Source organism: Ranitomeya imitator, chromosome 8 (genome assembly GCF_032444005.1).
Source record: "Ranitomeya imitator isolate aRanImi1 chromosome 8, aRanImi1.pri, whole genome shotgun sequence".
Taxonomy (NCBI): domain Eukaryota; kingdom Metazoa; phylum Chordata; class Amphibia; order Anura; family Dendrobatidae; genus Ranitomeya; species Ranitomeya imitator.
Window position 1 is genome coordinate 130,164,861 of NC_091289.1, and position 26,545 is coordinate 130,191,405.

Sequence of the window (26,545 nt, forward strand, 5' to 3'; positions counted from 1 at the left end):
AGGAGAAAAAAAACACGCTTGACCTATTGGTGTGAAGAATTACATGTTTATTATTGCATTTCAAAATAAAAGAAGCGAAAAAGTCACATATTTTAGACTGATCATAACTGTATTAAAAAAGGATGAAAAAGAAGCGTGGAAACAATGTGTTCCAAACGTTTTAAACAAAAATTACGCAAAATTTGACATAAATGTGAGCCATTTGACACTTTAGTCTCCCATTAGTTTGCAACATTAGAAGGGATACCAATTAACAGGCATAAAAAGTTGAATTTTTAGCAAAATGTTGCAACATTTGATGCATTGGTCTCTTGCTCTAACATTGGGAAGTGTAGTACCATGCGAAAGTAATTGTGCTGGTGGAATTTGCACAGAATGTATCCTTGAAGTGAAATATTTAATAGATATGGAGAGGCAGAGTTGAAGACTTGGTATAAGTGACGACATTTTGATAAATGTGCACCATTGCATGTATCGTACATACTTTTGTAGTAAAGAGCTCCGACGTGTGCTATTACTAATACTAAGGACTCATTGACTCGTCCGTTTTTCATGGATAGATCTCCTGCTTGTGATCATCTATGGGCTGCTCACATGTCCGTGATGTTTTGCGGACTGAGTGGTCATGCAAAATCACTGAGACATGTTCAATGTTGATGAAAGAATCGGATCAAATTCAGCAATGAAAGTCTATAGGCACACAAGCAGGTTTCAATTAAAAGTAATTTGTCATCAGGTGTTTGCCACCTGATCTGAGAGCAGCATGTTATAGAGCTGTGGCACCCCTGGGGTCCAGTTGCCACAGAGATACTACACCTCACCCAGAGGTGTGGTATCCCACACTCAGGTAAGGAGGGAGCACTACTCCGGACTCTAACACTCACATCCAACGCACACCAGTTCAGTTGGGGCACCTGGGCGTACCCTTAGGGAGGAAGGCCTCACCCCAAGCTGGATAGGAAAGGGTGTTGAGGAGTGGGTGGGGTAGGTAGAGTAGGGGATGAGCTAATTAGGACGGAAAGTTAGTTAGATTGTGAAAGGATGGAGAAGCAGTAAGATGTGCTAAGAAGGAGCTCCCTATCAGATGGGGATAGAGAGAGATTTGAGAGAGAAGTGGAGCAGAGCAGATGTGCAGGTCTGCAGCGCCTGGCAAACAGAACAGAGAATTGAGAGGGAGAGACAGAAAGATGCTCCCAGAAGGACAGATGGGGCCTAGGGGCACGGGTAATGCAGAAGCCACCCGTTGGACCCTTATCCAGACGTGGAGGGACCAGGTCACAGGCAAGGGGACCGGCCCCATCTTAGTGGAATACTTCAAGTTCACCAGAGGGTGTGGCTTTTGCAAGAAGCACAGCCACTTCTACCCATACTTCGTCGAAAAGGCAGCCACATAGAATCCAGGGGACTCAGAGAACGTATCCCGGCCAGGTTTGTAGCTGCTGGCTTGGGACACTGTGGGTAAGGTGCTGGGCAGGAGAAGAGGAAAGCCACTGTAGTGAGACGGCCAGAGAAAGGTATAAGAAAGGAGTCCTGGAAAGGTACATCCCAATTTGCCAGGGAGTTTGCTGGACCACTATCCTGAAGAACACAGCATCATGCTTGCATTTGTGGACTGGAGAACTGTGAGTAAAGCATTGGAAACTGCACCTTACTGTGTCCTTGTGTCCTTTCTACAACACCTGCCCGGCCTACTACAACCACCATTATCTCATCACTTACACATACAGTTGCCCTGGGGTTTAGCTCTACCTGTGAAGAGCTGTACGAACTCTGCTACATCACTACCATCACCCCAGAGGATCAGACTGCAGCATCGGCTAACATCTTTATTGCTGAATACCACAGGTGGCGTCATGAACAATTCCCATAAACTTTATTTTCCCCTTTATTTCACTTTTAATTGGACCGGGTCACTGCTGCCATGACCACATCCCCTTTAAGAACTGGCCCGGTACCGAGTACCCCACGGCCCCTGGCAGGTGCTCCAGAGCTATAGACCCTTATCCCAGCAATGTGTCAGTTTCTGGGTTGCTTGCTGTAGTTTTGATAAAATCATATTTTTATCAGCAGGAGATTTTCACTAGAGGACTAGTAATCCAGCTGCCAGGTAGTCCTCCATATTCATGAGCTCTGTATAACCCCGCCCCCACCACTGTTTGGCAGCTTTACACTGTACATGAGCAGAAAGCTGCCAATCAGTGCTGTGGGTGGGGTAATACAGAGCTCAGCATTGAGAGCACTGCTAGATCTGCAGCAGATGAGACAGTGATTGTATCAAAATGACAGCAAGCAGCACAGTAAGTGATACGTCGCTGGAATCAGGATCTTTGCCCCTACATTATGCTACTCTCAGATGGGGTAGCAAAAAAAATGGTGACAGATTCTCTATAAGTGGAGTCTTGAAGCTAAAAATATTTAGACTTTATTGCACACAAAGTAAAAAAAGGCTAAAATATGTAAGATGAGATAATAGATCACAATACAAGCCCATATAATATGAAGAAAGGACAATGGGTATCCTTGTTAAGAAATTTCATTAATGATTACAGCAATAATTTTAATACTAATATATAAAACTGATCCATGTATATACATCAAGAAGAGTCTTACCCACCACATGCGCCACGCAAAGTGACCAAAAAACACATGCCGTGATGCGCGTTTTGCTTCCTCAGCAGGTGCAGAGACTGATTCATCCCAGAATCCCTAAATAGTCAGTAATCCATTCATTTGACCAGAGAGTAGCCAATCTGATCTGCACAGCGGCGCGTGCCCAGCCGCACATGTCACTGTCAGCCCCTAGCAATCAGGGAGTCACAAAAACATTGAACTTTAGGAAGGCAAAGTTTGAACAGCTTAGAGATGCCCTTAATCTGGTAGACTGGGACAATATCCTCAGAAATGAGAATACAGATAATAAATGGGAAATGTTTAAGAACATCCTAAATAGGCAGTGTAAGCGGTTTATACCTTGTGGGAATAAAAGGACTAGAAATAGGAAAAACCCAATGTGGCTAAACAAAGAAGTAAGACAGGCAATTAACAGTAAAAAGAAAGCATTTGCACTACTAAAGCAGGATGGCACCATTGAAGCTCTAAAAAACTATAGGGAGAAAAATACTTTATCTAAAAAACTAATTAAAGCTGCCAAAAAGGAAACAGAGAAGCACATTGCTAAGGAGAGTAAAACTAATCCCAAACTGTTCTTCAACTATATCAATAGTAAAAGAATAAAAACTGAAAATGTAGGCCCCTTAAAAAATAGTGAGGAAAGAATGGTTGTAGATGACGAGGAAAAAGCTAACATATTAAACACCTTCTTCTCCACGGTATTCACGGTGGAAAATGAAATGCTAGGTGAAATCCCAAGAAACAATGAAAACCCTATATTAAGGGTCACCAATCTAACCCAAGAAGAGGTGCGAAACCGGCTAAATAAGATTAAAATAGATAAATCTCCGGGTCCGGATGGCATACACCCACGAGTACTAAGAGAACTAAGTAATGTAATAGATAAACCATTATTTCTTATTTTTAGTGACTCTATAGCGACAGGGTCTGTTCCAAAGGACTGGCGCATAGCAAATGTGGTGCCAATATTCAAAAAGGGCTCTAAAAGTGAACCTGGAAATTATAGGCCAGTAAGTCTAACCTCTATTGTTGGTAAAATATTTGAAGGGTTTCTGAGGGATGTTATTCTGGATTATCTCAATGAGAATAACTGTTTAACTCCATATCAGCATGGGTTTATGAGAAATCGCTCCTGTCAAACCAATCTAATCAGTTTTTATGAAGAGGTAAGCTATAGGCTGGACCACGGTGAGTCATTGGACGTGGTATATCTCGATTTTTCCAAAGCGTTTGATACCGTGCCGCACAAGAGGTTGGTACACAAAATGAGAATGCTTGGTCTGGGGGAAAATGTGTGTAAATGGGTTAGTAACTGGCTTAGTGATAGAAAGCAGAGGGTGGTTATAAATGGTATAGTCTCTAACTGGGTCGCTGTGACCAGTGGGGTACCGCAGGGGTCAGTATTGGGACCTGTTCTCTTCAACATATTCATTAATGATCTGGTAGAAGGTTTACACAGTAAAATATCGATATTTGCAGATGATACAAAACTATGTAAAGCAGTTAATACAAGAGAAGATAGTATTCTGCTACAGATGGATCTGGATAAGTTGGAAACTTGGGCTGAAAGGTGGCAGATGAGGTTTAACAATGATAAATGTAAGGTTATACACATGGGAAGAGGGAATCAATATCACCATTACACACTGAACGGGAAACCACTGGGTAAATCTGACAGGGAGAAGGACTTGGGGATCCTAGTTAATGATAAACTTACCTGGAGCAGCCAGTGCCAGGCAGCAGCTGCCAAGGCAAACAGGATCATGGGGTGCATTAAAAGAGGTCTGGATACACATGATGAGAGCATTATACTGCCTCTGTACAAATCCCTAGTTAGACCGCACATGGAGTACTGTGTCCAGTTTTGGGCACCGGTGCTCAGGAAGGATATAATGGAACTAGAGAGAGTACAAAGGAGGGCAACAAAATTAATAAAGGGGATGGGAGAACTACAATACCCAGATAGATTAGCGAAATTAGGATTATTTAGTCTAGAAAAAAGACGACTGAGGGGCGATCTAATAACCATGTATAAGTATATAAGGGGACAATACAAATATCTCGCTGAGGATCTGTTTATACCAAGGAAGGTGACGGGCACAAGGGGGCATTCTTTGCGTCTGGAGGAGAGAAGGTTTTTCCACCAACATAGAAGAGGATTCTTTACTGTTAGGGCAGTGAGAATCTGGAATTACTTGCCTGAGGAGGTGGTGATGGCGAACTCAGTCGAGGGGTTCAAGAGAGGCCTGGATGTCTTCCTGGAGCAGAACAATATTGTATCATACAATTATTAGGTTCTGTAGAAGGACGTAGATCTGGGTATTTATTATGATGGAATATAGGCTGAACTGGATGGACAAATGTCTTTTTTCGGCCTTACTAACTATGTTACTATGTTACTATGTTACTATGATGCATGACGCATGCCCAGGAGAGAAAGATTTTCAACACAGTCCATTTTATGGACTGGAGTAGTGCATGAAATAGCAGGCAGCTTCTGCACTAGTCTGTGATTTGGACCAGTATGTGGAACTGCATACAGAGCCAATCACATCCTCAATTTGCAGATGTCATTGTCCCAATTATTACAATAGCTAATTATAAATTGATTTAGTATATTAAAGCGGCACATGTAGCCATAGCCCAATTTTTTGGTCTGACAAGACAACTGGACCATGAATGAACTAAGGAACCTGTCATGTAAAAAGATGTTATTAACCTGCAGATATGGGGTTAATCTTCAGGTTAAAAGCATTCTGAAGCTGTCCTATGCCCACATTGAATGTGCGACAGCCTTGAGGAAATGAACTTTATTCCTCCCGGCAACCTCAGGCTTTCAGTCATAGAGGACGGCCGGTGCGGCTTCAGTCACCACTCAGTGTATAGTGAGCATCTGTAACCACGCCCCCGCACTGACTGACAGCCGACTCTACAGTGCATCAGTACAGAGCTGCCAGTCAGTACAGGGGGTGCGGTTACAGCCACCGCTCACAGTATACTGAGTGGTGACTGAATTCATGCCGGCCCACCTCTATGACTGGAAGCCCGAGACTAGAAGAAGGCATAACATTAATGTCCTCCCTGCAGCGGGGTTCTCAGTGTCAGCACTAAGCAGCTTCAGAACACCACTAACCTGAAGATTAACCCCATATCTGCAGGTTCTTAGCATTTTTTAGAAATGGCACGTTCCCTTTCAAGTTGCTAAAAATTCCGAAAGAGATTTTACAACATGTCTGAATTTGTATCGGACATTTGCCATGCCATTGCTAATGTAAGTATTGAATTGGTTCAGGTTGCTATTAGGTGCAGAGTTTAAGAAGACTTTAAGACCCAATACATCAAAGCATTAAACAACTTGATACCTTGTAAAATTTTGGTGCAACTTGAAGTCCTGGCCATCTTCACCAAACTGAGCCGAACTGGGGTGGGATGGTACATAGTGCAGCCTGCCTGGCAAATTCTTCAATGATTACTAACTTAAAGGGAACCTTTCACATGAAATAGCGCTATTAGCTGCAGATATGGGGTTAATCTGCCGGTTAATAGCGTTCTGACCCTGCCCTGTTCCTGCACTTTGAGCCCCGTTGCTGGGAGAAAATAAACTTAATTTCTCAAGGTAGCGTTGGGTTTCAGTCACTGATGGTGGCGCCGGCGTAGGCTCAGTGACCGCTCTGTGTAGGGAACAGTGGATGTAACCATGCCCCAGCATTGACTGACAGCCTGCTCTAATGGTGATTCTGCTGTCAGTCAGGGGGCACGGTTATGGATTCCACTATCTATATACATAGCGGTCTGAACCCGCGTTGAAGCTACCCCCATGACTGACACCTGAGCGCCGCAAGGGGGAATGAAGTTAATTTCCTCCCTACAGCTAAGTTCTGAGTGTGGCCGCTGGGCAGGTTCAAAATGCTATAGACCTGCAGATTAACCCCATATAAGAAGGTTAATAGCATTTTTTTCACATGACAGGTTCCCTATAACGAAATGTATTCCAGTTCCTAACTGGAGTATCATTTTTGGCGAGGCGCAGAGGAGCACACCAGTAGTAAGATGTGTCTAATTCATTATGTGTCGGGAGCCTCTCAACAAGTTGGGTGCATGCTACAGTCCCGTCATTAAGACTGAAGTGAAATTTGTCTTTCTTAATGAATCGGGCCCTTAGTCTTTACCTTTAACTAAATATAGATGTATAGTTTTTATTACAGGATGTCACCAAGATGGCGGTCCCCAAGATATAATACGACTGTGTATCACCGGAGAGGGTGAGGAAGCTCCGACATTGTCATCTATGAAGAAGAATCCTGCCCTCACTGCTCGATATCTCACCATCCAACAGGTGGGATGAGCGCAGTATGTCTTTGTATGGATACGCGTGTATGTGTCTAAAAGGGGCATGAAACCCATGAGACCGGTACATCGCACAAAGGCGTATGGTAAACTATTTGCCCAGAGCTACACTGGAATGTAAAGGCAATAAATACGTCTATTGTTCATACATGACAATACATTTCCGGGAGGTCTGGATTCGTCTTGCTCTACAATGTAATGGTTTTCAGATGTTTTTATGATTTACTCCGATCACTTAGACCACAATTCTTAAGCTGAATCATTAGGCCTTGTTCATACCATTTGCAGGCCACCCTAAAAATAAAGAACTTTAAGACCTGTTTCATATTTGGTAATGTGCTGCACAGCCAGAAACTGCAAGGAGAAACTGCACGGATTTTACCATGGCTATATGACATTTGCACAGGTGAAACTAATTTTCTGGAGGAAAAAATTTCAATAAAAAAAAAATTGCAGCACATTCCCACAAAATAAGCACCCAGCCCCAAAGCAGGTGAGAAATACAGAAATGATAAAAAATGAGGAAACCAGATAAAATAGAGGAAAGGAGTCTATGGTGGAAAATTATTATTGCCTGTGCAAATCTTTTATGGTGTAAAAAAAGCTACAAATTTGGCACGAGCCCTTCTGCCTAATTTTTTGTAGAGCCTAACGGCCTGGGCAAACTATGGCCAAAGAGATTACTAAGGTTTAGATCAGATATCAGTTTATAGTGCATGGATGGCGTAATGGACTTCTGTGACATATCTAATAGATCAGTGAATGTAAAGCTCATGCATTTGGGGGAACTCAAATATGGTCCATGATCATGCACTTTAAAATTTTTGTGCAATTGTGTCTTTGTTGGGTGTTTTTATTTGCCCACTGCTTTATCATTGAAGACCAATCCTTAGGACCGGTCACCAATGTCTGATTCGTCAAGGTCCAACACCTCCTATTGATTTGAATAGGAGGCAGATGTGTAGTAAAAACACCGAGCTGCCTTGCGTTTGAGTATCTCTGGCTGGTGGCGGCCGCCGACACGAACACAGCTAATTGGCGGGGATGTTGAGTGTCGGACCCCAACCAATCAAACATTGATGACTTATCCAAAGGATAGGTCATCAATGATAAAGTAGTGGACAGCCTCTTTAAGCTACGATGCAGAAATACAAGAAAAAAATCAAAAGAGATTTTCAAATAGCAAAATACAATGTAGGAAACAGAAAAACCAAGACAAATAAAAAATAATTGTCCAGTAGTATTACACAAAACACAACACTGGGAGATGAGAAAGAAGCCACAGTCCCCAGAAAATGAGAAAACACAGTGGTGCTGTCTTGTTCTATATGTCTCAACAGCGTACAGCAGTATTCATACCATTAATGCAAGTCTTACAGCGTTAAAGGTCTCCAATAAATATGAGGGCCTAGTGTGACCTTAACAGCTGCAAGCAGCTTCCTACCGGATTGTATGTATCTGTATGGACCTGAGCTAATTAATTTTATATTCACAAAAACCCAAAGGAAATTCCGTCTATGTCTAAGGTCCTGTTTTTCTTGTACGACTGCTTTCTATATTTTTCACGGACAGCACTCGTACTTAGAATAATGAAAGGAGCCATTCATATGTCTGTGATTTCTCGTGGAAAGTCGTGGACACATATTCAATATTGTTTCGAGCGTCGGATCAAAATCAGCAATGCACGACTATGGGTTCATGAAAAAATCGATCTGCACTCAGATGCCATTCATCTGCTGTCAGCTTGTCATGGACTGCTAAAGAGGAGAAGATGGAGAAAGTTTTGTAATGTTTGTTCTCATTTGAGAAAAACTGATGAAACTCAGACCAAATTCTGATGGTAAAAACTGACACTGACCAAACTCTGATGAAACTGATAAAGAAAAAGACGAAGGAAATTCAGACTAATTTCTTTGTATGAGAAAAAGCTCCTTCAGACATCAGTGATTTTTCTCGTACCCAAAAGATGGTCCACATTTCATCAACTTTTTATCATAGTTTTGTCAGAGAGTGAGATTCTACCATCAGAGTTTGGTCACAGTTTCATCAGTCTTTTTTTTTTAGATTTCAGTCAGATCTTACCATCAGAGTTTGGGAAGAGTTCCATCAGATTTTTACGGATGAGGAACAAACAAACAAAAAAGTTTCTCTATCTTCTCCTATCTAGCAGTCCATGATGGCATCAGAGAGATCTCTGATTTTTTCACGGACCTATAGACCTGAATTGACGAGTTTGATTTGAAGCTCAGATCAAATTGGGACAAGTCTCCGTGCTTTTGTGCGAACAACTCGGACCAAGGTACAAATCAGACACGTGAATTATCCCATAGACTGAAATGGAAACGGGATGGAAGTGTCACTCAATGCGCTGCTGATGAAAGCTCAATGACTAGGTTTTTGTCCTGATGAAGAGGTCCTGTGTGACCTTGAAACACGTTGACTCTTAAAACCTGCATAATAAACTTTTACAAGTATATTCCGTCACTGAGCCTTCATCAGCAGCGCATTGAGTGACACTTCCATCCCGTTTCCATTTCAAGCTCGGCCCATCCACGACCAGTGTCCTGCAGCAGCTAATGTATATGTGTATTAGGCCGGGATCACACATACGCGAGATACGGCCGAGCCTCGCAGGTGAAATCCCTCCTCTGGCGCCGGCACTCCGGAGCGGAGCGTGCAGCCGCACAGCAACACATGGAGCTGCACGCTCCACTCCCAAGTGCCGGCGCCAAAGGAGGGATTTCACCTGCGAGACTCGGCCGTATCTCGCGTATGTTTGATCACGGCCTTACATGTTGATTCAGTGCAACCTCCCAGGTGAGTGGATTATTGTCTCCTAAATCTCTTTTTTTTTTTTCGGTTAAGACCCTATTTGTGCTTTTTTTATTTTCCAGTTTTCTCAACTTCTTATCCGATAGACCAGTGTTCCCCGACTCCGGTCCTCAAGAGCCACCAACAGGTCATGTATTTGGGATTTCCTTAGTATTGCCCAGGTGGTAATTGCATTATCTGGAAAGGCACTAGCTGTGCAATACTAAGGAAATCCCAAATATATGACCTGTTGGTGGCTCTTGAGGACCGTAGTTGGGGAACACTGCCATAGACTATCAAAGGTACGCGTGCTAACCGGGAAAAACACACATAGCGATTGTACAAGAAAACCTGATGTGTGCATGAGCCCTTACCATCATGAATGGTATCAGCTGATGGAAAGTTGATATACAGAATTATAAGCACACGGCCGGCTGCACAAATAATCAGAATACACCTGGCTTATGACCACTGCTTCCCTTACCTCAAACACCTCCTCGTCTAGAATGCGGGTCCCGAACACAGCGATGCCAGTGGTGTCCAGAACTGGTCTGTCGCTTCTTGGAAGGGCCTTAGTGATCTTTTTTTTGCAGTCCACAATCATTGTGACTGTATTCTTTTCAACACTGATTGCAATCCGGTGCCACCTATAAGAAAGAATAAGGTATTATACCACAGGCCCTACCATGTATGAAATGGGTACGCCAGTAAAATCTGCATCCACAAGATCAGTATGAATTAATGATATAGAGTCTATTTGTATTCTACTTTCAGATTCCGCAGGGAAACACAGAATTTCCCCTATTCATGTATTGTTACTGTCTACTGGCCATAGTACTAGTGCTATGACACTGCATTACATAACTACAGTTAGGGCCAGAAATATTTGGACAGTGACACAAGTTTTGTTATTTTAGCTGTTTACAAAAACATGTTCAGAAATACAATTATATATATAATATGGGCTGAAAGTGCACACTCCCAGCTGCAATATGATAGTTTCCACATCCAAATCGGAGAAAGGGTTTAGGAATCATAGCTCTGTAATGCATAGCGTCATCTTTTTCAAGGGACCAAAAGTAATTGGACAATGGACTCTAAGGGCTGCAATTAACTCTGAAGGTGTCTCCCTCGTTAACCTGTAATCAATGAAGTAGTTAAAAGGTCAGGGGTGGATTCCAGGTGTGTGGTTTTGCATTTGCATTTGGAAGCTGTTGCTGTGAGCAGACAACATGCGGTCAAAGGAACTCTCAATTGAGGTTAAGCAGAACATCCTGAGGCTGAAAAAATCCATCAGAGAGATAGCAGACATGCTTGGAGTAGCAAAATCAACAGTTGGGTACATTCTGAGAAAAAAGGAATTGACTGGTGAGCTTGGGAACTCAAAAAGGCCTGGGCGTCCACGGATGACAACAGTGGTGGATGATCGCCGCATACTTAATTTGGTGAAGAAGAACCCGTTCACAACATCAACTGAAGTCCAGAACACTCTCAGTGAAGTAGGTGTATCTGTCTCTAAGTCAACAGTAAAGAGAAGACTCCATGACAGTAAATACAAAGGGTTCACATCTAGATGCAAACCATTCATCAATACCAAAAATAGACAGGCCAGAGTTAAATTTGCAGAAAAACACCTCAAGAAGCCAGCTCAGTTCTGGAAAAGTATTCTATGGACAGATGAGACAAAGATCAACCTGTACCAGAATGATGGGAAGAAAAAAGTTTGGAGAAGAAAGGGAACGGCACATGATCCAAGGCACACCACATCCTCTGTAAAACATGGTGGAGGCAACGTGATGGCATGGGCATGCATGGCTTTCAATGGCACTGGGTCACTTGTGTTTATTGATGACATAAGAGCAGACAAGAGTAGCCGGATGAATTCTGAAGTGTACCGGGATATACTTTCAGCCCAGATTCAGCCAAATGCTGCAAAGTTGATTGGACGGCGCTTCATAGTACAGATGGACAATGACCCCAAGCATACAGCCAAAGCTACCCAGGAGTTCATGAGTGCCAAAAAGTGGAACATTCTGCAATGGCCAAGTCAATCTCCAGATCTAAACCCAATTGAGCATGCATTTCACTTGCTCAAATCCAGACTTAAGACGGAAAGACCCACAAACAAGCAAGACCTGAAGGCTGCGGCTGTAAAGGCCTGGCAAAGCATTAAGAAGGAGGAAACCCAGCGTTTGGTGATGTCCATGGGTTCCAGACTTAAGGCAGTGATTGCCTCCAAAGGATTTGCAACAAAATATTGAAAATAAAAATATTTTGTTTGGGTTATGTTTATTTGTCCAATTACTTTTGACCTCCTAAAATGTGGAGTGTTTGTAAAGAAATGTGTACAATTCCTACATTTTCTATCAGATATTTTTGTTCAACCCTTCAAATTAAACGTTACAATCTGCACTTGAATTCTGTTGTAGAGTTTTCATTTCAAATCCAATGTGGTGGCATGCAGAGCCCAACTCGCGAAAATTGTGTCACTGTCCAAATATTTCTGGCCCTAACTGTATAAATAAAAAAAAAAAAAATCCCCATCACATTGAACATGCTGCTCTCCGAAGGCATTGTGTTGTAAAACATTATGTTCATGGCAGATTAATATTTAAAGTTTATTGCAAATCCTTAAAACATCTTCGGCAGAGATTGACATCGGCATTTAACTAGTTAACAGCCACGGGTGGATCGTGATTCCACCAGCGGCTGTCAGAGGCACATGTCAGCTGTTCAAAACAACTGACATGTGCCGAAAAAGTTGTGGACTCAGCGCCAGAGCTTACATCAGAGGGAGGGAGTCTGACACTGACGTACTATTACGCCCAACGTCAGAAAGGGGCTAAAGGGAATCTGTCAGTAGGATCAACCCTCCTAAGTCGTCTGTATGAGCATGTAGGTAACAGGAATTGCAAAAAATAAAGACAAAATTAAAACAGTTCTTCAGTACCTTTAATTGGCATAAGGAACTTGTTTTGTGTAGAGAGTTAATCACTATAGGGCATACAAAATGTCCACTTTTTTGTGCAGACGGAATGTCCTAGAGTGTTAGGACAGGTCTGGGGCTTGTGAGCATGTGCAGTAGGATGCACAGCTGCTGTGTCCCAAGGATTGCTTGACAGTACAGAGAATAGGTTATCTCTAACAAACAAGTAAAAAACTCATCAGCACTGCAGACTGGCTCCAAAAGGTATATGGGTATAATCATCAATCCATTGTAAGTATACGAGGGGTCAAGCCCCAAAAAACATATGCAAAAAGAAAAAGAAACCACAGCACTCAAGTGGATGTATAGTAGAAATAAAGGATGATTTGACCCTATACATGGTAAGTCTTCATCAAGCTGACAGAGACTCATACAGAGTTGAAACATTGCTGATTGTAAGTCATTGGAATAATAAAGTTTTTTTTTTTTTTTGATAGATACCCCCTGAAGTGCTATGTTTTATTTGTTTGTTTTTTTGCGGTAGGTTATCTGAAGGTCACAGCAGCGAAACATCCTACTGCACATGCTCATATCTAATTGACCTTTCCTAACACCAAAGGACACATTTTTGTCAATGTAACAAGACAGTGGTGATATTAATATAAAAAAGTGATGTCTGTCTACAGGTTTTAATCGTTGAAAATTAAAAGGAATTTTTTAAGGAGCTGGAACATTCATCTTTTTCTTTTCCCATTAAAAAGTGATTACCTTCCTAGCCAAAATTGGATAATTATTGTTATATCGGGATTTATTTATAATACCATTTGAAAAAAAAAAATTCTGTCCCCGGAAAACCTAATTAAAATCCAATAATAAATTTGTGGGGTAGCAGGCCGTGTGAATTCCTTCTCAGTGTCACGTCAACCTGCCAAAAGAAAACGTTTATAGCTATTTGTACTCTGCCAGGAAAACAGCAGATGCCGGCTGCGGAAAACAGCCGGTCTGTTACTGAGCTGAAAGGAAAGCTTGTGTGGTACCAGACAACCCGTAAACTCCGCAGGTTACAATATTGGACCTTCAGTGCAGAACTGCTGGAGAAGGAATTCCCTCATAGAGAAGCATAGATCCACTGCTAAACTGTTTAATTAGCACTTTCCCAGTTTGGTGGTGGAACATAAACTGCAGTATTTAGCCGGCAAGGTCATCCAATACTTTACATTTAAATTTCCCACCAGGGTCCTGCAAATATTTAATCAGCCACACGCTGTTTTACGACAGCGTGCAGTCTAGGATGTGTTACTGCGAAAGGCAGCAATGCTGATAAGAATCCAATATCACACAATGGCATACATCTATACAATATCCAGTTCAATCAAATATTTGTGATACTTTTACTAAATCTTAAAGGCAATCTGTCTCCCGGTTTTAGCTACCTAATCTGAGGTCAATGTGATGTAGGGCCAGAGACCCTGATTCTAGTCATGTATTAATTAATGGTCTGCGTAGTTTAGATTCTATAAAATCTCAGCTTTACCAGAAGGACAGTATGATTAGAGGAATGGCAAACCTGCTGTTATGTAGCCTAACCCCATCACTGATTGGCAGCTTTCTGCCTATGCACAGTAAGCTACCAATCAGTTGTGTGGGTGGGGTTATATAGAGCTCAGCATTCAAAGAACTGCTAGCTCTACAGCAGATAAAACAGTTTTTAGTTAAAACTGCAACACCCAATTGCTGGAATCAGTGTCTCTACCCCTACATCATGCTGTTCTCAGATGGGGTAGAGAAAAACCTTGTGACACATTCCCAGTAATAATCTATCCATATTACTGTAGTTCAGCAGGACATTATAACCATTCCCCAATGTTACGGGTTTTTCAAGTAATACTCACTTTCCATCTGCAACATTAACAGTGCTAAAAATGGGGTAGTCCTCTGGTGCGGGTTTTCCATGCTGATCTTCATAAAGGAAGACAGGGGACCTGCCGACCTCCACTCCTAATTGCTGCACACCTTTTTGACTGTATATAGATAGGATGAATGTCTGCAGGCCCTTCTTGGGCTTTACTGTCAGCAGGATTGAGAAATCCTTTGGGAATACTCCCCCTAAAAAAAAGAGTCACACGATTAGTAAAGCTCATATACATAGTTGGGACCTGTGTTATTGTATGAGATATGGCAACCTTCTTTTAGATCTGCATTATCAGATAAATACATTTCACCTAGATTAAATGTAATTGACTAGCAGTCCTGTCTTCTGCTATGGTTCACCTTGGTTGTATGCCGGGTTCATAGACATATGTTGCTTTTGACTCAATGGGTCAACACTGATGGCAAAAGTGATGCTTAATGCAAACAATGGGGTCAGTTCCTCCATTAGTTTCAATCTGGAATTTTACTTAAATGCATATTGAATACTAAAACACATACCACTGGATGTAAGTGCAATGGGCCAAGGCAAAGGAGAGGGAACGATAAGGTAAAGGGGCCCACTTCTACCTGCAAAGCAGCAAACCACGTCTGTCACTGACACATACATGGAGGCATTACGATCAGCTATTGGACTGCAAAGGACCCATATACTATTCTTGCACATGACCTCTCTTCTATCTATGTCTGCCACTGGTGCAGAGGCTATAGATGCATGAACAGGCTCAATGGACCAGATAGTAGGGCTACTATGCTATAAATGAACTATGGTAGTATATGCTATAAATGAACTATGGTAGTATATGCTATAAATGAACTATGCTAGTATATGCTATAAATGATCTATGGTAGTATATGCTATAAATGAACTATGGTAGTATATGCTATAAATGAACTATGCTAGTATATGCTATAAATGAACTATGGTAGTATATGCTATAAATGAACTATGGTAGTATATGCTATAAATGATCTATGGTAGTATATGCTATAAATGAACTATGGTAGTATATGCTATAAATGATCTATGGTAGTATATGCTATAAATGAACTATGGTAGTATATGCTATAAATGAACTATGGTAGTATATGCTATAAATGAACTATGGTAGTATATGTTATAAATGATCTATGGTAGTATATGCTATAAATGAACTATGGTAGTATATGCTATAAATGAACTATGGTAGTATATGCTATAAATGAACTAAGGTAGTATATGCTATAAATGATCTATGGTAGTATATGCTATAAATGAACTATGGTAGTATATGCTATAAATGAACTATGGTAGTATATGCTATAAATGAACTATGGTAGTATATGCTATAAATGATCTATGGTAGTATATGCTATAAATGAACTATGGTAGTATATGCTATAAATGAACTATGGTAGTATATGCTATAAATGATCTATGGTAGTATATGCTATAAATGAACTATGGTAGTATATGCTATAAATGAACTATGGTAGTATATGCTATAAATGATCTATGGTAGTATATGCTATAAATGAACTATGGTAGTATATGCTATAAATGAACTATGGTAGTATATGCTATAAATGATCTATGGTAGTATATGCTATAAATGAACTATGGTAGTATATGCTATAAATGAACTATGGTAGTATATGCTATAAATGATCTATGGTAGTATATGCTATAAATGATCTATGGTAGTATATGCTATAAATGAACTATGGTAGTATATGCTATAAATGATCTATGGTAGTATATGCTATAAATGAACTATGGTAGTATATGCTATAAATGAACTATGGTAGTATATGCTATAAATGAACTATGGTAGTATATGCTATAAATGATCTATGGTAGTATATGCTATAAATGAACTATGGTAGTATATGCTATAAATGAACTATGGTAGTATATGCTATAAATGATCTATGGTAGTATATGCTATAAATGATCTATGGTAGTATATGCTATAAATGATCTATGGTAGTATATGCTATAAATGAACTATGGTAGTATATGCTATAAATGATCAATGGTAGTATATGCTATAAATGATCTATGGTAGTATATGCTATAAATGAACTATGGTAGTATATGCTATAAATGAACTATGGTAGTATATGCTATAAATGAACTATGGTAGTATATGCTATAAATGATCTATGGTAGTATATGCTATATATGATCTATGGTAGTATATGCTATAAATGAACTATGGTAGTATATGCTATAAATGAACTATGGTAGTATATGCTATAAATGATCTATGGTAGTATATGCTATAAATGAACTATGGTAGTATATGCTATAAATGATCTATGGTAGTATATGCTATAAATGAACTATGGTAGTATATGCTATAAATGATCTATGGTAGTATATGCTATAAATGATCTATGGTAGTATATGCTATAAATGAACTATGGTAGTATATGCTATAAATGAACTATGGTAGTATATGCTATAAATGAACTATGGTAGTATATGCTATAAATGATCTATGGTAGTATATGCTATAAATGATCTATGGTAGTATATGCTATAAATGAACTATGGTAGTATATGCTACAAATGAACTATGGTAGTATATGCTATAAATGAACTATGGTAGTATATGCTATAAATGATCTATGGTAGTATATGCTATAAATGATCTATGGTAGTATATGCTATAAATGAACTATGGTAGTATATGCTATAAATGAACTATGGTAGTATATGCTATAAATGAACTATGGTAGTATATGCTATAAATGAACTATGGTAGCATATGCTATAAATGAACTATGGTAGTATATGCTATAAATGAACTATGGTAGAATATGCTATAAATGAACTATGGTAGTATATGCTATAAATGATCTATGGTAGTATATGCTATAAATGAACTATGGTAGTATATGCTATAAATGAACTATGGTAGTATATGCTATAAATGAACTATGGTAGTATATGCTATAAATGAACTATGGTAGTATATGCTATAAATGAACTATGGTAGTATATGCTATAAATGAACTATGGTAGCATATGCTATAAATGAACTATGGTAGTATATGCTATAAATGAACTATGGTAGCATATGCTATAAATGAACTATGGTAGTATATGCTATAAATGATCTATGGTAGTATATGCTATAAATGATCTATGGTAGTATATGCTATAAATGATCTATGGTAGTATATGCTATAAATGAACTATGGTAGTATATGCTATAAATGAACTATGGTAGTATATGCTATAAATGATCTATGGTAGTATATGCTATAAATGATCTATGGTAGTATATGCTATAAATGAACTATGGTAGTATATGCTATAAATAATCTATGGTAGTATATGCTATAAATGATCTATGGTAGTATATGCTATAAATGAACTATGGTAGTATATGCTATAAATGATCTATGGTAGTATATGCTATAAATGATCTATGGTAGTATATGCTATAAATGATCTATGGTAGTATATGCTATAAATGAACTATGGTAGTATATGCTATAAATGATCTATGGTAGTATATGCTATAAATGAACTATGGAAGTATATGCTATAAAAGAACTATGGTAGTATATGCTATAAATGATCTATGGTAGTATATGCTATAAATGATCTATGGTAGTATATGCTATAAATGAACTATGGTAGTATATGCTATAAATGAACTATGGTAGTATATGCTATAAATGAACTATGGTAGTATATGCTATAAATGATCTATGGTAGTATATGCTATAAATGATCTATGGTAGTATATGCTATAAATGAACTATGGTAGTATATGCTATAAATGATCTATGGTAGTATATGCTATAAATGAACTATGGTAGTATATGCTATAAATGAACTATGGTAGTATGTGCTATAAATGAACTATGGTAGTATATGCTATAAATGAACTATGGTAGTATGTGCTATAAATGAACTATGGTAGTATATGCTATAAATGAACTATGGTAGTATATGCTATAAATGATCTATGGTAGTATATGCTATAAATGAACTATGGTAGTATATGCTATAAATGAACTATGGTAGTATATGCTATAAATGAACTATGGTAGTATATGCTATAAATGATCTATGGTAGTATATGCTATAAATGATCTAAGGTAGTATATGCTATAAATGATCTATGGTAGTATATGCTATAAATGAACTATGGTAGTATATGCTATAAATGAACTATGGTAGTATATGCTATAAATGAACTATGGTAGTATACGCTATAAATGATCTATGGTAGTATATGCTATAAATGATCTAAGGTAGTATATGCTATAAATGATCTATGGTAGTATATGCCATAAATGAACTATGGTAGTATATGCTATAAATGATCTATGGTAGTATATGCTATAAATGAACTATGGTAGTATATGCTATAAATGAACTATGGTAGTATATGCTATAAATGATCTATGGTAGTATATGCTATAAATGAACTATGGTAGTATATGCTATAAATAAACTATGGTAGTATATGCTATAAATGAACTATGGTAGTATATGCTATAAATGAACTATGGTAGTATATGCTATAAATGAACTATGGTAGTATATGCTATAAATGAACTATGGTAGTATATGCTATAAATGAACTAAGGTAGTATATGCTATAAATGAACTATGGTAGTATATGCTATAAATGAACTATGGTAGTATATGCTATAAATGAACTATGGTAGTATATGCTATAAATAAACTATGGTAGTATATGCTATAAATGAACTATGGTAGTATATGCTATAAATGATCTATGGTAGTATATGCTATAAATGAACTATGGTAGTATATGCTATAAATGAACTATGGTAGTTTATTTTTTTTTTCAAATTTAATGATGTTATTTAAATATTCACATATAAACAGTAAACAAAAGAACACAAAAAAGGTAATTCAATAAAACAATGATCATCCTTTTTTCATTTTCCCCTCCCTTTATATCCACTCTAACCCCCACCTTCAAAGAGGAGAGAAGAGGAAAATATAGAAAAACTCAGTCACCATTTCTTCCCCATTATTTCAAGACTCTTTGGTTAGATTAATATTAATGAGCGACGGTAGTTGACAGACCAAGTAAATAAACTGCAATTTTCATGTTTTATCTCTAATCTTTACAAGATGCTTTTGTAGTTATGGCTATAGATTGCAAGGAACTAAACCGACATGACAAGATTTTCAAGTAACTGCCTCATATACAGTATATGTATTTGAATATTGCAAAATAAAAGAACCTCAATAATATGGATGCTGCAGATCAACTTCCAGGGGATAAGTAGAGGTCAGCAATGGCTGGCAAAACTAAAATGTATATAAAGAGCAGCACGGTGGCTCAGTGGTTAGCATTGCAGCGCCGGGGGTCCTGGGTTCACAATCCCACCAAAGAAAATGTCTGCAAGGAATTTGTATGTTCTCTCCATGTTTGCGTGGGTTTCCTCCAGGTTCTCCGGTTTCTGCCCACACTCAAAAGACATACTGATAGGGGCTAGATTGTGAGCCCCATCGGGGACAGCGATAATGTGAGCAAAGCGCTGCGGAATATGATGGTGCTATATAAGAAAGCATAATAAATGCAGTATAAAGACTCTATTGAGGTTCGTAGTCTACACATTTGTATAGGAGGGAGTCATATCAATAAGTCCACTTCATCTAAGAAGATAGTTTGCATATTATATAACCTTACAAACATCACTCATTGCCCCCAAACCAGAGAATAAAACATTTCCTTACTCTACTTTATATAACGTGTGGAGCAAACTGAGTCTTAGTAAATGCAGCTTTGCTCCTGGATCCGCTTCCTCCACAATGTAATTAGAAGATGAGAGGGTCTCGCCCTTTCTTTACGTTACTACCAAAGCCTCTCAGCCTTTAGCTAATGTGACTGGAGTCTCCTACATATCTTCCACTGTCTGATTGCGATTTATGTCCATCATCCTTGAACGGACATTTCTTTGGTTCTTAGAGATGATCCTGTCCGAACAAGTTGTAAAATTCTTCTAATAGTTTTAGTAAACAGGAGAATCACTTAATATCTGTAATAGAAATGGAACTGAAGCGATGATGGAACTAATATGCATCAGTGATATTCACTGCTCGTCAGACACCTTAAAGATATATAGATGAAGAGGAGACAATTAGCGAACGTGCTGGGATAAGGCGTTATCTGAGCATGCTCGGGTGCTAACAGAGCATTTTTCTTGCTCGAAAAATAAGTTCAAGTCCCCACAGCTGCATGTCTCGAGGCCGCCACACATGAAGGGATCGCCTATTTATTAGACAATCCCTGCATGTGTTGGAGCTGTCAAAGAGCCACGAGACTCGCACATGTTATTCGAGCATGTTGAAGACACTCGGTTAGCGCCAGAGCATGCCCGAGAACTTTACTCTGCTGTTTCTCAGTTGTATCTATTTGTGGGAAATCTGCATAACAAATTTCATATTCTTCTGGAATCTTTTCTGAATAAGGAATAACTTGACAAATTTGCCATTGAAGCCCGTAAGAAAGCTGAAATGACTAGAGGTCCTGTAGCCTAAGGCCTCTTTCACACTTCCGTCGGTACGGGTTTGTCGCAATGCGTCGGGCCGACGTACCGATGGACGTTGTGAAATTTGTGCACTACGTGGGCAGTGGATGCAGTTTTTCGACGCATCCGCTGCCCATTCTGCAGTCCGGGGAGGAGGGGGCGGAGTTTTGGCCGCGCATGCGCGGTCAAAATTGGCGCAGGCGCGGACAAAAAAGTTACATTGAACTTTTTTTGTGACGACGGTCCGCCAAATCATGAGAGATCCAGTGCACGACAGACGCGACGTGTGGCGATCCGTCTCTAATACAAGTTTATGGGCAAAAAACGCATCCTGCGAGCACATTTGCAGGATCCATTTTTTTTGCCCTAAACGACGGATTGCAAGAAACGCAAGTGTGAAAGTAGCCTTAGCCACATTAGTGGCCACTTCTACGTTTAAGAATCATATTTAGGTGAACAGAAAACCATTTTCTTAACTGGATGACACAAGCTGACATCTCAAAAGAAAAAAACTGTACTAACAAGTGAAATTCTAAACATTTTACTTAATGAGTACCGTAATTAAATCACAAAATCTAATAAAAGGAACCTGACTGGTGGTTCATGCTGCCCAAACCACGGACAGTGTGACTCCAGCACAGGATTATTATTATTAGGATCCCTAATTGCAGGTATGTTTTACCCGGAAAGCTCTGAGAAAACATAGATTTATGGTTCATCAGAAAAAGACTTATTGCCTAAATCAGTTTTTATGGTAAATGTATCTAAAGAAAAATTATATATATATTTTTGCAATAACATCCATTGAAAAAAATATTCAGAAAACTTGTAGTTTTCCCATTAGTCACTAGGGTTGACATTAGGCTCATATTCACTGTTCTGCACAGCATCGCTATGGACATACGCAGCAATAAACCCGCGCTGACTCATTAACTTACATAAAGTAATTTCTAGGCATGCTCTGATCTATACATAGGTGAAGTGAGTGTGAGCTCTGACTATCCTCTATTATGAATGATGCATATAAAGATGTGATCTTCCATTATAATGTTGTCTGTAATGATAATGTGACTGCTGAAAAGTCTTTTGTACTGAACAGGAAATCTAATATTAGAGTTGTATATATACTACTAGGGACAGTTTTTCAATAGTATTAATTTGAAAAATACATTAGCATGAAAACCTGATTAAAATAAGTCATTTTCTGTCCACACTCTCTTGACCCATTGACTTCTCCATGCTGGGCCCAGCTAGACTGAGAGCTACCTCTCTTTTTATGTAGGGAGAGACCTGTCAATCAAGCAAAGCTTGGCTGGGAAAAGCCACCGGGGACCGCCCAGATGACTATTTTCCTTCTTCCAGGATCAGACTCTCTTTGCCTACATTACACAGCTCTCAGATGAGGCAGCAAAAAGCCGCCCTTTGGGCTCATACTCGCATGCGAGGAACTCGGACGAGTCTTGCCCATCAGTACCCAACACTGCCGCCGCCACTCGGATCGGAGCGCTCAGATGCGTGTATTTCTAGGCAGCTGAGCGCTCCGATCCGAGTGCCGGCGGCAGTGTTGGGTACTGACGGGCAAGACTCGTCCGAGTTCCTCGCATGTGAGTATGAGCCCTTTAACTGATAAAAGGAACTGGACGAATTATGTATGGTAATTGTACTTACAGGGAAAATCATTCTGCAAGATATTTTTTTTACAACAAAAATGAATGCAGTAAAAACAATGTTTTTTTTTCAAGAAAACCACACTATTTTCCCATCTACAGTACGGTAAAAAGAATATTCTAATTCAAAACTAAAACTCGTCCTAAAAAAAATAGCAAACCCTGATATGGCCATATCAATGGAAAAATGAGAAATAATGGGGGGGCAAAAAACAGAAATGTAAAATGAAAAATTCTTGGGTCCTTAAGGAGCTAAACTGTGTTTTCTCAGAAATGGTGCAGCATTCCAATGTAAACCATAGAAGCCTGCAATGAGGTCTGCCCATGGTCTGGGCGGCATGAAAGACGCTTTGTGAAGGTTCTCCGCTACGTCCATGAGATGAGGATCCCGGACAGGACACTCCACCCGATCAAGTCAGAATTTCCTAGCAGAGTAAATGAAAGTATGTAGTATGCGATAAATACTTATATATTTATATAAAGACAATTTGGGAACTGTTACTTGTTCCACCCTCCTACATCAGCAGTCCAAGGCCTGGCACCCACCACAGGGCTTCCTGCCGCGGGGGCTTCATGCAGTGGAAACCTCTGTGGAATTCACACTCGTTTTCAGGGTCTTGCACGTCTTGGCTTGCTGGGAGATATATGAAGAAGACACTTGTAAAGTCTTGTTTATTTATTAAAAATGTAAAAGAGATCACAGCCAGCAACACATTAGCGGCATGACTGGAGGAAGCCCGGTCTGATCCCTGGATTCCAGCCGCAGAAGCCCCCGAGAGAACAGATGCATCTTGCTGGCAGATGTGCACTAGCATGCCCCGCTCTAGAGTATGCGCTGATCCAAACTCTGATAACTCACTGGCTTTTCATTACTCACATAGCTTTGTCACAATTAATAAAAAGCTTTCAGCGCACACTTTTTTTTTTCCATTTCTTCCAATAGCTGCTGACAATGAACAGATGGCAAATGTTATATGGAATGTGGGATATTAAAGAATATTTCATTCTAAATGAGATAAATAAAGCTTTGATGTATATGTGTCCTTGTGTAGATGGTTGCATTCAGTAATGTTAGCTGCATACGTTTCTGTTGCATTCACCTTTCATTGTGTCCTCAGAGGTAATCGTATAATTATAGGAAGCGTCCAAGTTCACCTAAGGCAAATATATCAATTCAAAGTCTAAGGAAAGCAGACAACAAGAGCTTCAAAGACAGCTTTATTCGTTGTCATACAGCTTACATTGGCATCCTTATTAGTTCTCATCCACCATATGTATATATTTATTCTGCAGAATATATTTGGAACCAATCAGATGCCTCTCTGGTGGTATTACATGATAGATAAGTATCTACCTGTATTTCCTCAGCATTGAGGACATCATTAATCCTGATCAAATCCCTAACTCTTTTAGCTGATATGCAGTCCCAAACTTGCAGCGAACCTCCACCATGCTTCACTGTTGCCTGCAGACCCTCAATATTGTACCACTCTCCAGCTATCTGGCAAACAAACTGCCTGTTACAGCCAAATATTTAAAATTTTGACTCATGTGTCCAGAGCACCTTCTACTTATTTCTGTACTCCAGTTCCTATGCTTTCATGCATAGTTGAGTCACTTAGATTTGTTACTATGTCAATGGTAAGTCTTTTGGGCTACAATTCTTCCACGAAGACCACTTCTGGACACACTTCTTCGAACAGTAGATGTAGTTGGGATCCACTGGTTGCTGCCAGTTCTGAGTTGATGGAACTGCTGAAAAACTTCTGATTTAGAAAAAGATTAAGCATCATATGTCTTTCATCTATTGCGCTAACCTTTCCCTGGCCAACCAAAGAATCTAGGGTCCTAAAAGTTGCCAATTTCTTTGTGCCTCTTCAAAAGAGCTTAAATAGTACTTGGAATCTCTATAAAATCTTTGCCTGGGATGGACCTTGCTGATGCACTATAACTACCCTTTGCCTTTTTGCTGTGCTCAGTATTGCCACGGTGTATGACCTTTGGAATGAAATTCTCTACACAATTTCACCTTAGCAGTAGAGTTTGGCTGTCCCTCGCCCAATTTTATTTCTCATAGAGCTGTCTCTGCTTTAGTTGATGACTGTGTTCAATCTTTGTGTTTCATTTATAAATAATGATCATTATCACCTGATTGGTGTAACTGGTTCCTCATACACCTGACTATAATCTTATAAATCCCTGACTTTGTGCATGTGTGCCTAGAAGAATTGATGCTGTAATCAAGATATAGGGTGGTCATAATAAATAATGCCACAAGTTGCATTTCTATTTTGATTATTATAGTGCTTTGTAAAAAGCACTATATTGTTATTCCACCGTAGATAACTTCTTATTATTATTAGGCTTTTTTCTGCAATTAATGCGGCCCGAACCGCTGCACGCACAGACTCCAGTGAGGTGTCATTTCGAAGCCAGCGTTCCTGAGAGCTGTGCTAAGTATTTTTCATGTCGATCGGATTTGTAGTTTTGGCGCAATTTGCTTTTGAAATTTTGTCTCAATGCATTTCAATGGGGAAATCTTGCCACAAGCTTATAATGGCAGTTATTTTGAAATTGCCTCAGAAATCAGCCCAACTGCCACCTGGCTGATTAACTCATTGATATGCGAAGTCAGACCCTGTTACTATGCCAACGCCTACGAACTCTACATGACCCCACTAGGACACAGGTTTGCCAGATAATATCAGCTCTTAAAGTGACCCGCGCACCAAATCGGACCCTGAGGTGCCAGTCCACCAAATCAGAGGCTGAGGGGCCCCGACCTCCAAATCTGAGGCCGAGGGGCCCCGAACTCCAAATCTGAGGCCAAGGGGCCCCGACCTCCAAATCGGAGGCCAAGGGGCCCCGACCTCCAAATCGGAGGCCGAGGGGCACCAACCTCCAAATCGGAGGCCGATGGGCCCCGACCTCCAAATCTGAGGCCGACGTGCCCCGCCCACCAAATCGGAGGCCGAGGGGCCCCGCCCACCAAGTCGGAGGCCGAGGGGCCCCGACCTCCAAATCGGAGGCCGAGGGGCCCCGACCTCCAAATCGGAGGCCGAGGGGCCCCGACCACCAAATCGGAGGCCGAGGTGCCCCGACCTCCAAATCGGAGGCCGAGTGTTAGGAGTCGAGTTTCCTCTGCTGCACAGGGGGAATCTCGATCCGTCTCCGCTGCGGTCTCCCATTCTCCTCCAGCCGCAGTGGAGTCTGCTCAGCAGGGACGTCGCTCCCAGTGTCTTGCTCGCTCTCACTCTGTACAGAGAGTTACTGCTGCTTCTTCAGCTCCTGCCATTAAAGTCAGTGCTGGTCAGCGGCGAGCGGACTTCCCTGGGACTAAGTCCTTATTTGCGCACACTGAGCATGCCCAGAGCAAGATCTCCCGTTGGAGATCGAGGGTCATGTGCTCTGGCTCTGCAGCGCATTCCATTGGTCCTCTTGGCAGGTCTTGGAAGGGCAAAGTTTCTGTGGCCACTTCCTGTCCTGCAATTATATAAACTGCGCATGGCCGCACGGCCATGCGCTAGTGTAAAATTGAATACGTGTGTTTGTTGTGAGTGCAATTTGTTCATTAAATACCCCTACCCTATTGTATGACTGTTCGCGTATGGAGTATGGCTGCTATCTAGCGCCCGACAAATCACTCAACGTGTCACACACGTATCAGCGTCTATTGCTGTGACCGCCAGTGCGGCGCCACGCGCCAGTAGTGCGCTTCCTG

At 40.2% G+C, this 26,545-nt stretch overlaps 1 protein-coding gene across 1 annotated transcript in view; it reads right to left on the reverse strand.

The window, feature by feature from the left end:
* COL11A1 (collagen type XI alpha 1 chain) overlaps positions 1-26,545 on the reverse strand; it is a 301,659-nt gene that overhangs the window by 223,227 nt on the left and 51,887 nt on the right. The window contains exons 3-4 of the mRNA XM_069737373.1: positions 14,608-14,821; positions 10,274-10,436 (exon numbers count right to left, since the gene is read on the reverse strand). Of these exons, the coding sequence (XP_069593474.1) occupies positions 10,274-10,436; positions 14,608-14,821 (377 nt within the window). The remainder of the gene's footprint in view (positions 1-10,273; positions 10,437-14,607; positions 14,822-26,545) is intronic.